The 13,724-nt window shown below is 38.6% G+C and overlaps 1 protein-coding gene across 1 annotated transcript in view; it reads right to left on the bottom strand.

Moving 5' to 3' along the window:
* The window catches only part of MOXD1 (monooxygenase DBH like 1), an 83,517-nt gene that overhangs the window by 54,326 nt on the left and 15,467 nt on the right, over positions 1 to 13,724 (bottom strand). Inside the window, exons 2-4 of the mRNA XM_046675592.1 lie at positions 9,470 to 9,616; positions 7,607 to 7,774; positions 7,384 to 7,467 (exon numbers count right to left, since the gene is read on the bottom strand). Of these exons, the coding sequence (XP_046531548.1) occupies positions 7,384 to 7,467; positions 7,607 to 7,774; positions 9,470 to 9,616 (399 nt within the window). The remainder of the gene's footprint in view (positions 1 to 7,383; positions 7,468 to 7,606; positions 7,775 to 9,469; positions 9,617 to 13,724) is intronic.

The following is a 13,724-nucleotide window of genomic DNA, read 5'->3' as shown; positions in this document are numbered from 1 at the left end:
TGCAACAGGTGTTTTCACTGGTATTCATTTCATTGTCACTGGAAATGACTTTTCCACCCCTCAAGTGAAGATGCAAACTCTGAGAGTGTAGTTTTCCCAAGGTCACTGAGCTAATGAAAAGCAGAGACAGAACACAACCCCCACCTGTCTCCAGGGCCCGTCCTGTGCACTGTACCAACCTACAGGCCACGTCACCCTGGCACTCTTAACTGCTGTTCTTCTTTAAAAATGACATTACTTCCAACATTTAGATTTATTTATTTGTTTAGATTATTTCCAAGATTTAGAGATACCTGAAAAGCAACATAAATTGGGGACATATCTAGTACTTACTGAGCTACCTAAGATATGCTGGACATGCCAGAACTCTGCAGGTACCCTCTCATTTGATAATGAGAGTGACCATTTGAGACAAGTATTATTATCCTCGTTTACAGATGAAAACCTAAGCCTCAGAATACATGCTAAGAGATGCCATGCCTCAGGAACTGAAGAAGGGGGCCTTTCAACTTCCAGGGAGGCAATGGGGTCCGAAGCACTTTCCCCTGGCAGGCCCAGGGATGGTGAGAACCAGCATCTCAGGAACTCGGACCACAGGGCAGCCAACCCCAGCAGACTTCACTTCTAGTTCTTAGCAAGTCATAGATATTTAGAAATAAAAAGAGCCAATTGAAATCATCTGGTCCGATCCCTTTATCTTACAGACAAGGAATTTGAGCACCAGGGCGAGGTTAAGTACTTTCTCTAGGGTCAGAAAGCTAATTAGGGACAGAGTTAGCAATAAATCACTTCCATGAAAAGACATGCTTTCAAAGTGGATTCCGTGACCTCGCACTCTCAAGAGGCTAGGGAGAACACCCATGTAGCTAGACAACCGCCAATGTTTCCGAGAAGTGGATGTAACCCAAGAGGATCTAGAAAGAACTTTGCAACACTGAGCATCTAAGTCAGCAACCTTTAAAATGTGCTAATTGAGTCAACTCATTATTGTTAATGGCAGTGTTCCTACCAACTTTTTTCTGTTCAGTTATAGTTTCAGTCACAGTAAATGCCCAAGTATTTTCATCTCTTCTCTAGTAGATAAAAGCTATATAAAATTTCAGATATACTTGGATATAAGGGTAAAATTATTTTGGTATTTATAAACATCATATGACACATTCCCAAGGAAGAGGGTTCTTATAGTTTTACAGCATAATTTTTTCTAGAAGATCAAGAGTCATCCATTTGGTCAATCGGTGACAAAATCCACAGATGCCAGTGGTAATGCATTGAAATTATAAATTTAATAACCAAATGTAGTGTTGCAAAGCATTTAAAAGGAACAGAAAGTGTTTTCACATGAGGCATACTTTGAAAGTTAATTTCTTTCAACATACTAAATAGATCTATCTAAAGATCCAAAGATTTGCCTTTAGGAAATATGGTTAAATTATTAATAGACAAAAGGGAACATTGATAAGCCGAAAAAACTTCTACAGAGTTGGGATGGAAAAGGGTGAAAATACAGACAACCATTCAGCCCGCAGTCAGTAGCAAACATCTACTAGTCTGCTACACAGTGAGGTGAGGTGAAACAGAAGAGGACGAGCACTAAATCCGAGAGTCTGCGGATGCATCCTGATGACAAATCAAACTGCTATTTCCATCAGGGAAAAAGAAAAGGAAGAAGATACCCTGACAGAGAGTTCTAAAAGTTGTCACATCACATAGTTTGACACTGAGAATTGCCACGACTTACAAAATTTAACCCTGAAGTCTTACACATTTTCAGAAATAGAAACCTTCTATTACACTTGACATTTCAGAATGTATTAATGCTAGAGTTCTCCACTTGACAGTATCTTTTATTTAAAAAAAAACAAACAGGATTGAACATAACAGGGAAACTGGTCAACACTGCCCATGCAACAGAGCATATAAAGCCGAATGTTCACGCTACATGAACGGCAGAGGAAAATCAATTTTTGAATGACTTCCATGGCTCTACAGTACTCTGGCTTCAAGGTCATTTCATGGTTATTCAATGTCAATTACGCTTTGATTTTCTTGTTCTAGGAGACATTCCCTAAATTAAATCGTTCAGATTGACGAATGCCACCAGCAAAGAAGAAGAGCAGCATCTCATCTCACGGCAAGAAAGATGCCCTCTTCAGTAGCTAACCTACAGCACAGCATATCCCTTCCTGTGTCTCCTGACGAAGAGAGAACGATGACCGTGTTTGCTTCACCTCAACCTCACATTCCTCCACAGCACAAAGTTCTCAAGGTGGCCTCCTGAAATAAAACGAGTTGCCATCTGGGTTTTATTTGGGACTCTGACTGTCTAGAAAGGGTTGGCTGGTGTGGGATCCCTCAGCAATGCAGAAACCTAACAAGATGATCAACAGATTAGCAACTGTATATTGCTAGTGACCTATATAATTTTACTTAGTTACTTCATTTAACCAACACCATGTGCCAAACTGTTCTAAATACTTCCCAAATATTAAACTTCTTTGATTCACTTAATAGTCATAATAATCCTATTAGGTGAGAACTATTAGGCCCATTTTCCAGATGAGTCTGAGGCACAGGACAGTATACAATTTTCCCAAGACCACACAACTAGTAAGAGTAATCCTCTCTTAAAACCCAGCAATGGTCAAACTTCAGGGTGATGCTCTACCCCTTCCTGCGCCGCCTCACTACATAGTAGTTTTCAGTGAAAAGTCATTCAGAGAGCAACACTGAAAATAAATGGCCTTATCATAACAGTTGGGTTTATTAAGAGTTTTCTGTGTCAGACACTGTGCTAAGTGCTAATAAAATTTGAAAAAAAAACATTGCTATTAAATCTTCAGTCTAAACAACCCCATAAGGAAGGCACCATTCCCAGTGACACGATAAAATAGAGCTGTGAGGGACTAAGAACTTTCTCATGGTTAAATGACTAATAATGGAAAGAAAGGATTCAAACCTGGCCCGTCAGAGCCCAGAACCCACCTACCATGCCATGGGTCTCACCATCTCCCTGTGAGAAGCTGGTCCTTTTAGGGGAGACGACCAAGGATGATGATTCGACCTGGTGTTTTTCTTTTTTCTCCTCTTTAACATAATAGGCCATCAACAACTACTTATTAAATTGACTAAGACACATCACATTTAAACAGATGAGTCAGGAGTTTTGTTTATCTATGAGGAGACTTCCCTAACAACAAAAGCTCCTTAAAAAAGGCAGTGTGTTAAACCAACTGATAACGCCAGCTTCTAGCAGAGCATATCCAATTATTCCTTTAAGTTGTGATAACCATATTACTATTTACCAAAGAGATTAGAAGGAATCACTTTCCCTAAAAAAATTTTTAATTTTGAGTAAAGTCACATATTTGGCAAAGCTTAAATAGGGTCACACTTAGACATGGAGAGAGGGGCTAGACAGTGGGTCTCACAGAGACACAGAGACGATCTCATAGAGAAGTGTGGGTTTAATATAAATTACCAAGAATTTTCTTTTTTACAATCTCCACATCCATCATCTGACTATACAAACATTTTCAAGATAATTTAAAACATTTTTTTTACAAGAATCAAAATACAAATCAAGAAACTGGAATCACAAGTGAATTGGAACCACCAATAACTTATATCATAATTTCATCTTTCCTGCAGATGAAATTATTTATCTTTGTCATTTTATAATTTTAGAAATTATTTACCTTATTATTTCAAGCTTTTAGTACCAAATAATTTTTCATGTGATTAAAATTTAAATTGAAAATGTAATTAATATTTTGAATTTTAGCCATTCCCATTAAATATATTCATGATCAATACACTGATATATTTTGTTGGTCTCCTTAGTAATAGCTACATAATCATGCTTATTACAACTACTACATGTATGTTGGGCAGTACCATCAACGTTTAAACTACACACTTCCTTGCTTGAAATAGAGTCCACACAACGAATTGATTTCTCGCAATACTCCTGTAATCAATACGTTCTTCAAACTCACTGCAAATGACACCCCACACATTACAATATAAAAGCAATATTCTTTTTTCCAAGAAAGTGCTTTTGGTTTGTATCAGAGAAGGACTGAGCCTTCTTGAGTCAGCGATTTGTGGGACACAAAATAAGGAGAAGCAGTTCGCTGATGGTTATTCAAAACACAGTCTTTGATGCTATGAAAAGAAGATACGCTTTTCTTAAATTATTAGAAATCAACTCTGCTAAGGAAAAGAGAATGGAAATTAGATAATTTCTTAAGGTAAGTTCTAGATCTATGAATTCTACTTCAGAAATTTATTAAAAACTTTATTGTAAACTGGCGTAAACTGCAAATTAAAACTGTTTTTTTTTTTTTTTGAGGAAGATTAGCCCTGAGCTAACATCTGCTGCCAATCCTCCTCTTTTTGCTGAGGAAGACTGGCCCTGAGCTAACATCCATGCCCATCTTCCTCCACTTTATATGTGGGACGCCTGCCACAGCATGGCTTGATGAGCGGTGCCATGTCCGCACCTGGGATCCCAACCAGCGAGCCCCGAGCCGCCGAAGCGGAATGTGTGCACTTAACTGCTGTGCCACGGGGCGGCCCCAAATTAAAACTGTTTTTGAAAGACAGCCTCAAAATGTATTCAACTTATATATTTTGAATTTATTTTCCCTGGAGAGCTTTCCTTTGGTTTTTGCTTTGAATTATCCTAGTTGAGTTCATTTTTGAGTTAAATGTTTCTTAACACTCAATGAACTTTAAAATGCTTTTGGGTTTAAGAGCAAGCTCAGGAATCTATCCTATAAGTGGTATTTTTAAGTAATTATAGAATTTTACATTCTAGCCACCGGCCCTCTGACCCTGCAATAACACACGCTTGTATGAGCACCGCTCATCTCTGACCTGCAGCCCCTCCCTCAAATCCCCAGCCCCCGCTCCCACTCGCTCAGGATAAAGAACTTTCCTCATTTTATAGACCTCCAGTAATTGCACAAACTGCCCCAAAGCCTTTCCCTAAGTCACTGAGATCCCTCTTGATACCTAGTGAAAACGGCAACGTGAACCCAAAGGGACTTAATCCTAAGCCCGCCCTCGGATAACAGATGCCCACATACCTGAGTATTTCTGTGATGGGCTCGTGAGGGGAAAGCCAGCTAAGAATTCTTAGCCAAGGTACCAAGCAAATGTCCTACATAGAGGGTCAGAACATATATTGCCCTCCTTTAATTATTATTTTTATTTCATTCAACTGAATTATTAGCACTAACAACGACAAGAATAAAAATGCATTAATGTTAAGTGGTTAAGGATTTCACATCTTAGCAATTAACGTCTGCTGAACAATGAATCCAGGACCTAGTTTGTGAAACATTTGCTTTCCTTTCTGAACATATAGTTTTACATTTGTCCCTTAAGGCAGGTTTCAATTAAATTTACTGCAAATGACACACAGTAATATGTGTCACACAGCATATATAAACACAATATTCTTTTTGCTAAGAAAGTTGCAGTATTCTTTTTCATTAGTGTAAGGGAAGGACTTAGGCACTGCATTAAGTAAGACCAGAATTCACATTCCCCTTTCACACAAGAAATAGAAAATAACATCACACAGAGGTAAGTAACTCACCCGTGGCCACATTGTTGGTAAGTCTTTTTTTTTTTTTGAGGAAGATTAGCCCTGAGCTAACTACTGCCAAGCCTCCTCTTTTTGCTAAGGAAGACTGGCCCTGAGCTAACATCCATGCCCATCTTCCTCTACCTTATACGTGGGGTGCCTACCACAGCACCGCGTTTGCCAACAGTGCCATGTCTGCACCCGGGATCCAAACCGGTGAACCCCGGGCTGCCGAAGCAGAATGTGCAAACTTAACCACTGCACCACCAGGCCAGCCCCTGTTGGTAAGTCTTCTGATTGCAAAAATATTCTGCAAATATTTAGGACTACTTATGAATTCAATAAATATCCCCTCAACCTGCTCCTCTAGCCTCTCTAAGTAGCTATGAGTCATTCTGTAAACAAAAGGCAGATCTGTGCCACTGGACAAATATACTAGAAATTAACAAATTTAAGGCATTTTATAGAATGTGTTCAGTGTTTCCATCTCTGCCAAAATGCCTGGAGGTTGGTAGGAAAAGTGTTATTACTGACCGCCTTTTACAGCGTTACCCAGAGCAACCTACCTGAGCACAAAGTGAATTAAAGAGTCGACCTGCAATCTGAACCTACATATTTCCCTCTAGATTCCAGAATCTAGAAGTTTCTTCCTTTCTGATATTTGCGGTGCTTTATTACACAGTCTGAGGGCTGACAAAAAGTTGGCAAACTCTGGCCTTCTGAAGGTTCACAGTATTTCATATGCACTATTTAATTCTACCTTCTTCTTTCTTGTGTCTTCGTCATGACACCAACAAGCCCACGGCAGGTTCTTTGAGAGCACAGATCACACCTTCAGCCTTTATGGAACTGCCAAACATTTCCCAACCCAGCGCCAGGGACCTGGAAGTTTTTTTAAATACTTGTTCATTCACTAACTAGATGCAAACGTTTTAAGAGACCCATCCCCAAGGGAGCTGGGGAAATTATATGTCACAGGCAAATTGGGCTTATTTATTATCCAATTCTGTATTTTTTAATTGTGTAGGAATTCATTAATTTCTTGTTGTCCTGTTTTCAAAAAAATACCATGGGGCCAGCCCTGTGGCCTAGTGGTGAAGTTCACGCACTCCGCTTTGGCTGCCCAGGGTTTTGCCGGTTCGGATTCTGGGAGTGGACCTAGCACCACTCATCAAGCCACACTGTGGTGGCATCCCACGTAGCAGAACCAGAAGGAGCTACAACTAGAATATACAACATGTACTGGGGGGCTTTGGGGAGAAAAAGGAGGAAACAAAAAAGATTGGCAACAGATGTTAGCTCAGGTGCCAAGGCTTAAAAAAAAATACTGTAACAGTTATTTTTATGACATTATCCAGTATTTTCAATGAAGCAGATACTCTCAAACAATACTGGTGGGGAATGTAACCTTTCTGGATATAATTTATCAGTATGAAAATATATTATTTTAAATTGAAATTCCAGCCATTCCAATTGTACAAGCGTTGCCTAAGAAATAACTAGAGGTGTTCAAATGCATCCCTAACCTTTTACCTTTAACATGTAAAATGAGGAGACAAAACCCAAAATGCTAGCTACAATGCAAAATACCAGCTACAACCCAAGGTTTCTCTCTAAATTCCATGACTCTTAAGACAGTCTGTGGTTCACACAAGCCAGTTCTTTGTTCTTTAAATAAATTTCATGTAATTGAAAATCATTTTGAAACTTTTTTTATCGTTTTTATTTTAAAAGCAACAATTTCTCCTCAGCTGAAAGTAAGTTTAACCTGTGGGTAAGACACATACCTTTATGACATGATGCTTTTCCTGGAACACAGGAATCTTAAACATTTGGCACCAATATGTTGTACCTTTGGTTGGGATGGGGACCTGTCTTAAGGAAAAGGGAAGGAGGACACAGAGTCATATTCTGTTGACGTGCTATTACACACAATAATGAAAGTAAAAACTCTCATGCACTTCTTCCCATAAGCCCACCCCCACAATCATAAAACCTGAAGACACTTACGTCCTGGTTTACCAGATCAAAGTATGGAGTGGCTGCAGACAACACGTTGGTTTTCTCAGGATTCAATAAGCGCAGACTCCTGGTGCCACGGTTGGAGCCGTGGTACTTGGGGCCGCCCTCTCCCACGTCTTCGTGGTGGTAGGCCCAGATCACCCTCACGGTGCTCTCCTGGAGACCAGACATGGGCGCCATTACATCTCAGGAGAGCACTTCCCCTACCACTGAGCTGAGTTTAAAGAATTCTATTCAAAGCAGGATATAGAAGTGAAGAAAGGAGAATAATGACGTTTAGAGTTCTCAATATGGCCTCTAACATTAATGGTGTGAATCTGATTAAGTCATTAGGTATCCAGCTAGACAGGTTTCCTTTTGGAAGAAATCTTCTCTCTCAGCATGCAAGAATTATGTGTTCCAAAATAGAGGGAGGACCATCGACTCAGTGGTGATGCTTTCATGCCCACGGCAACTGTAACATCATGGTCATGCTAAAACTCCAAACCAGGAGCTACCCAGCAAACTCTTATTAAGCAGCAGAGATTTTGGAAAATTAAAACCTGTTTTAATGCCACAGAATATTTTAGGGAAAATAAACAATTCTATTTGTAGGAAATAAATAAATAAATTCTAATTTTCAAATTAGTTTCCAGGTCAGGACTTTTCCTTTCACAGTACATTTTCCACAGGCACTAGCCCAGCCACACGTACAAATTTACAGAAATTGCAAATACAGGAGAAAGTTCTGATTCTGGGTTTGTTCATTATCCTAGACTCTATCTATAGTCATTTTATGAATCCTGGGAATTTCCAAGGAACTGGAGTATCCTAACTTGGGAAAGTACTGTCAGGTGAAATTGGTTTCCATTGAGCAACCAAGAGAGATTGCCCAGAGCGTGGGGCCGGAGGGGGGGGGGGGGAGGGGGGGGGGGGGGGGGGGGGGGGGGGCGGTTGCTGGGGTATAAAGAAATTGTTCAGTCCTCCCACAGATAAAGGTGTCTTTGCCAGATCTTTGTAAGGAGAACTTTGAAAATAAATAATAAAGCCAAAGCTATTTATTTTAAAAGCTATATTCTTTCTTAATAAGTCAAATGACTATAATTGTTATTCCAATTAAAATATAATTGCCCTGTATATGACATAAAAAGTGATTCACGCCTTTTCATGTTTTTTTCTTTCTGTTTTACTCTTTATGCTGAATGTTAATCAAAACTACTTCAGATTTTTACGTTCCCATTTTTAAAGCTTTCATTTACCAAGTAAAAAAGATAATTTTATTGTTCTACACAAAATGAAATTGATCCAAGAAATTCATGCAAACTTCCAAAGCACCATATGAATTACATACTCTCTAAATATTTACTTTGCATATATATAAAGATATTAATTTTTGCACGAAGTCTGACAATAAGAAATCCTGTGTAACATGTCGATAGGCAATTTTAATGTCTATTACTGATCTTGATTTTAGAAATTTACAAAAATGAATTAGTTACAAATCAGATGAATTATATCCTAATATTCAGTAATGTAATTCCCTCTTGTGTAATACTTTTCTTTCAACATTTATCTGTGGTCTATTTTCAGACTTTATAGAGAAGAAGCTAGAAGTCTTTTATAGGTAAAGTCACACACACTTGAAACAGCTCTTCAGAATTTTAGGTTCACACAAAAACTGCCTTAACTGAAATTTATAGCCTTAGATTGTTTTTGTGGCCTCTAAAGAGAATTCAAAACTATTCCAAAACAGACCCTGTGCCTTTGTTGTCAAAGGTTATTTTTAAATATTTGTTCCTTTTATTCTGTAAAGTGTTTCATAACCGTAAACGTGCAAGTTGTTCACGCACGCCTCGCTCACAGGCTCCTTACCGTCAGAGTTCTGTCGTTGACGTCACACGTATGCAGCTCTCTGGTAAATTCAATTACTGTGTGTGTACTATTTTCCATGGCATATTCTAGGTGGTAATCTTGCTGAGTGTCTTTTTTCAACTCTCTGTTTGCATTTGTAAAATAATCCTGTGGAAAAATATGGAAAAGAAAATCAGGATATCCTAAATTCAGAGTGAAAAGAATTTAAGTGTATTTTATAGGACCTTAAAAAACCAATTCTGGGTTTGCTTATTACAAAATCCTGTCTCTATAGACATTTTTGAAGTCCTGGGAATTTTCAAGGGGCTAGAGTATCCCAACTAAGCAATCAGTTCCCTAGGAAGTTGGTCCATATTTGGACTTCTGGCCCTTCAGGAAAATGTGGCGAGAATTTATAACGTTGTAGAGCATCCAAAGAGATGGAAGGAACAGACATTCGAGATCACCGAGGACTTTACCTTCCTCATCAGACAAGCGAGAAGAGAAACTTCCACACTGAAATGGCTTGCCCCAAAGTGAAATAACTGGTTTGTGACAAAGCCAGAACCACCCCAAGGCCAGCACGTTTTCTGCTCTCACACCAGGAGGAGCTTCCTTTCACTGCCCCTAAACCAGGGGAGACCATCTTGAGGGTACAGGTTGTTTCAGTGTGTGCTTTAATGGCATATGCTTATTAAAATGAAATGCAATGGAAAATACGGAATGTAATGAAACTACTTGAATTGCAAGATATTGAAAAACTGGGGAAGTTTTGTTTTTCTGGGTCAGCTATAATTTTTGTACCAAGCTTGTTCAGTGGTTTACAGATCGCTTCTGGGAGGCACACAGATGCAATGACAAGGGCATGGGCTTTGAAATCAAATGATCAGGACCTGATCCCCAGCCCTACCCATAAACAGCCTTGAAGAATGGTTGAAGTCAAATTCTGTGAGCTTTCGTTCTAACATTAGCAAAATGGGGATAATATATACCTATTTGATGGATTTTGAAAGATAAATATGAAATAGTATTTGGGGGAAAAAAAACTGCCTACTATGGTTAGTGCCCATTCAATGCTAATTTCTTTCCCTCTTTTGCAATATAGTTTTGTTTTCAAGCGAATTATTTCCCTATGCCTTTTACCAGTAGCGTACTATGTTGAGAGTTATAAAACTCATGGTGTTAATTTTCATCACTTACAGAAGACACAAAATTTGCCTTAATTATGCTGTTTTTCAGTACATAGTTATGTTTTATTTTTTAAAAATCACAAGAGATATTTAGAATATACATGCTGAACATAATTGTAATTATCCTTACGAACATTAAAATTACATTTGAAAAAATGGTTGCTATGCCTGGCAAAGAAAATACAGTATACAAGAAAAAACCTTCAATTGTCTGTAAGCGTCATACTCAAATGGACGGCATTTGGCACTTTTATTCCTAGTACTGTTTTTAAGGTAGTTATCCAGCGTGTGTAAATTTGACCTCCAGGGTACCAGATTTAGATCTTGTTCAAACCCCACACTACTGGCGATGCACACAGCCTAACCTTCCTTCCCTCTGGTGACAGCCACAACTTACTGGGTACACACCATGTACCAGGCCCAGCTCAAGCACGTGTTACACATATGTTAATACCCATACATGTATTAATTCATTTAATCTTCATATCCAGTCTACCAGATAAAACTACTTTCCTATTTCACAGACAAAGACACTGAAGCGCACAGAGTAGGTAATCATCTTGCCCAGGATCACACAGCTGGCAAGTAGCAAACCAGTATCCAAACCAGACAATCTGACCGGAGTCTGTATCCTTCTTCACTGTTCTACACCATAGTGGCCGCTTCTGGAAAAGTATGGATTCATTTATATTTTTCTGCCTAAGAAAATATCAACATCAAGGGTTTTTGTTGGGTTTTTTAACATAAAATGTTGCTTTTCCTACTGCTAAAGTTGAGATTTTTCAAAAAATTTATTCTGAGAGCATGTTGTCATTGTGAAAACAATTCCAATGGAATATTCCTATAATCCTGTGATTTTCCCACTTTCGATCATCTAGATTTTCAACGTGTAAATGAACTAACAATGCCTATGGGCAAGGGGGGTTGAGATGAACCAAGTGTGCTGTTACGCTGAGCTCACATTTCATTATAGGATTCCAGCAATCACGGTTTTTGTAAACGAAACGAATACAACACAAAATGCAATCAGTTCAAAGAGTAGAATAATTATCCTAGTCTCACAAATATGCTTCCAAAACCATTAGTCCCACAAAATACCCCGCTGGCTTGCCAATTTTCCATTTGTTCTATTTCCATTCATCAATACCAATTCCTCCCAGCTTTTCCACCTTCTTCTGGCTTTTCAGATAACTTAGCTACGAGAAAATGGGAGAAACTTTACTCAGGTCTTATTAAAAAATCCCATACGATCACCCACCCTGTGAAAACCTCTGAGTGTTCAATATTTAGAAAAGACGGCTGCCAATTATATCAAACTTCTAGAAAAATGCGATCGTCTAAAAGAAGCTGATATCGTCAACCTTATTGAGGGAAAACATGAATGGATTTTATTAAAACTAAAATTGAAATGTGAAATATCCTGATGTCCACTTAATTCCTTTACAATTTTTCCACATTTTCCCATTTTAGAGCCTATTTTGAGACATTATCTTCAGATTTGATCACATTATACCTTAACTATCCAAAGAGTATTGTTATTTACATGTTTACTTCAGCTGGGCCCTTATTAATGCTTGGAAATCCAGGTGTTAATCTCTTGCTGTTTTCTCAGGAGACCTCCCAAGACAAATATTGCAAACCTTCTCTGTACAAGAAGTCAACATTTCCCCACCCTCAGCTTCTGATCATACAGCACACTTTATTAGAGAATTTCAGTTATGATACATGAGAGTTCACATCTTACCTTCTTTCTATCCTAAATAATACCCACTTTACGGAGTCATAAAAAATAATCTAAAAGAAAGCAGAAAAAAAGAAATACAAAACAGCACACAGGACAAGCAGAAAACAAACAGATGTAAATGAAGTGGAAGAGAAATATAACAGATCCTACAGACATTAGAAGATGATGTAAAAAACTTGGATAATTTAGATGAGAAACAAGCAAAGTCCTTGAAAGACACAAACCAGAAAACTTAATCAGGAAGACAGGTACTCCGAATAGCCGTAGAATCTACTCACGAGTAAAAACCTTCCTATGAAGATAATTCTAAGCCACAGTGCCTTCACTTGGAATTTTACCAAACATTTAAAGAAGAGGTAATATCAATTCTTCACAAACTCTCCCAGAAGACAAAAGAGCAGGGAGTACGTCCCAACTCATTTTTTGATGGCAGTATTACCCTGATACCAAAATCAAAAACATTACCAAAAAAACTTACAGATTAATATTGCTCACGGGCCAAGATGCAAATTTTCTTAAAAGTAGCAAACAGAACCCAGAAATTAAAAAAAGATGATATAGGAGTCAGCCCCGTGGTGTAGAGGCTACATTCACATGTACCACCTCGTCAGCCCAGCGTTCGTGGGTTCGGGTCCCAGGCATAGACCTACACACCATTCATCAAGCCACGCTGTGGTGCGTCCCGCATACAAAATAGAGGACGATTGGCACAGATGTTAGCTCAGGGACAATCTTCCTGACCAAAAAAAAAAAAGATGATATATCATGACCACACAGAGTTGGTTCAACACTAGAAAATATATCAATGCAATTTACCAAGTCAAAAATCTGAAAAAGAATAACCATTTGATGATCTCAATAAATGCAGAAAAAACATTTGAAACATTCATTCATTCATGGTAAAGTCTCTCAGTAAACTAGCGATAGAAGGGTATGTCCTTAACCTTAAAAAGGGCATCTATAAAAAACCTGCAGCTAACATCATACTTAATGGTGAAAGACTGAATTCTTTCCCCCAAGTTTGAGAACAAGTGAACCCTGGGAACAAGGCAAGGATGTCAACACTCCCCACTTCCAGAAGGCCCCCTGCTGACTGTTCACCTCTGGCAGTTTGTCTCTGTTCTTCCCATTCCCTAACTGTGGGCATCAAAGTTCTGTCCTTGACATCATACTCCCCATCTTCATATTTCATCCTTTTGGGAGTCTCATCTACTCCAATAGTTTCCAGTCATCACTTTTGTTCAGTATCACATATCCAGAAGTCTGTTGGATAACGTCGCCTGGAAGTCTTATTATCATTTCAAATGCGATACATCCAAACTTGTATTCACCTTTTATCTGT

This window comes from Equus quagga, chromosome 11 (assembly GCF_021613505.1).
Source record: "Equus quagga isolate Etosha38 chromosome 11, UCLA_HA_Equagga_1.0, whole genome shotgun sequence".
Classification (NCBI taxonomy): Eukaryota; Metazoa; Chordata; class Mammalia; order Perissodactyla; family Equidae; genus Equus; species Equus quagga.
The sequence above is the reverse complement of the archived record's forward strand: the minus strand, read 5'-3'. Positions and strand labels throughout refer to the sequence as shown.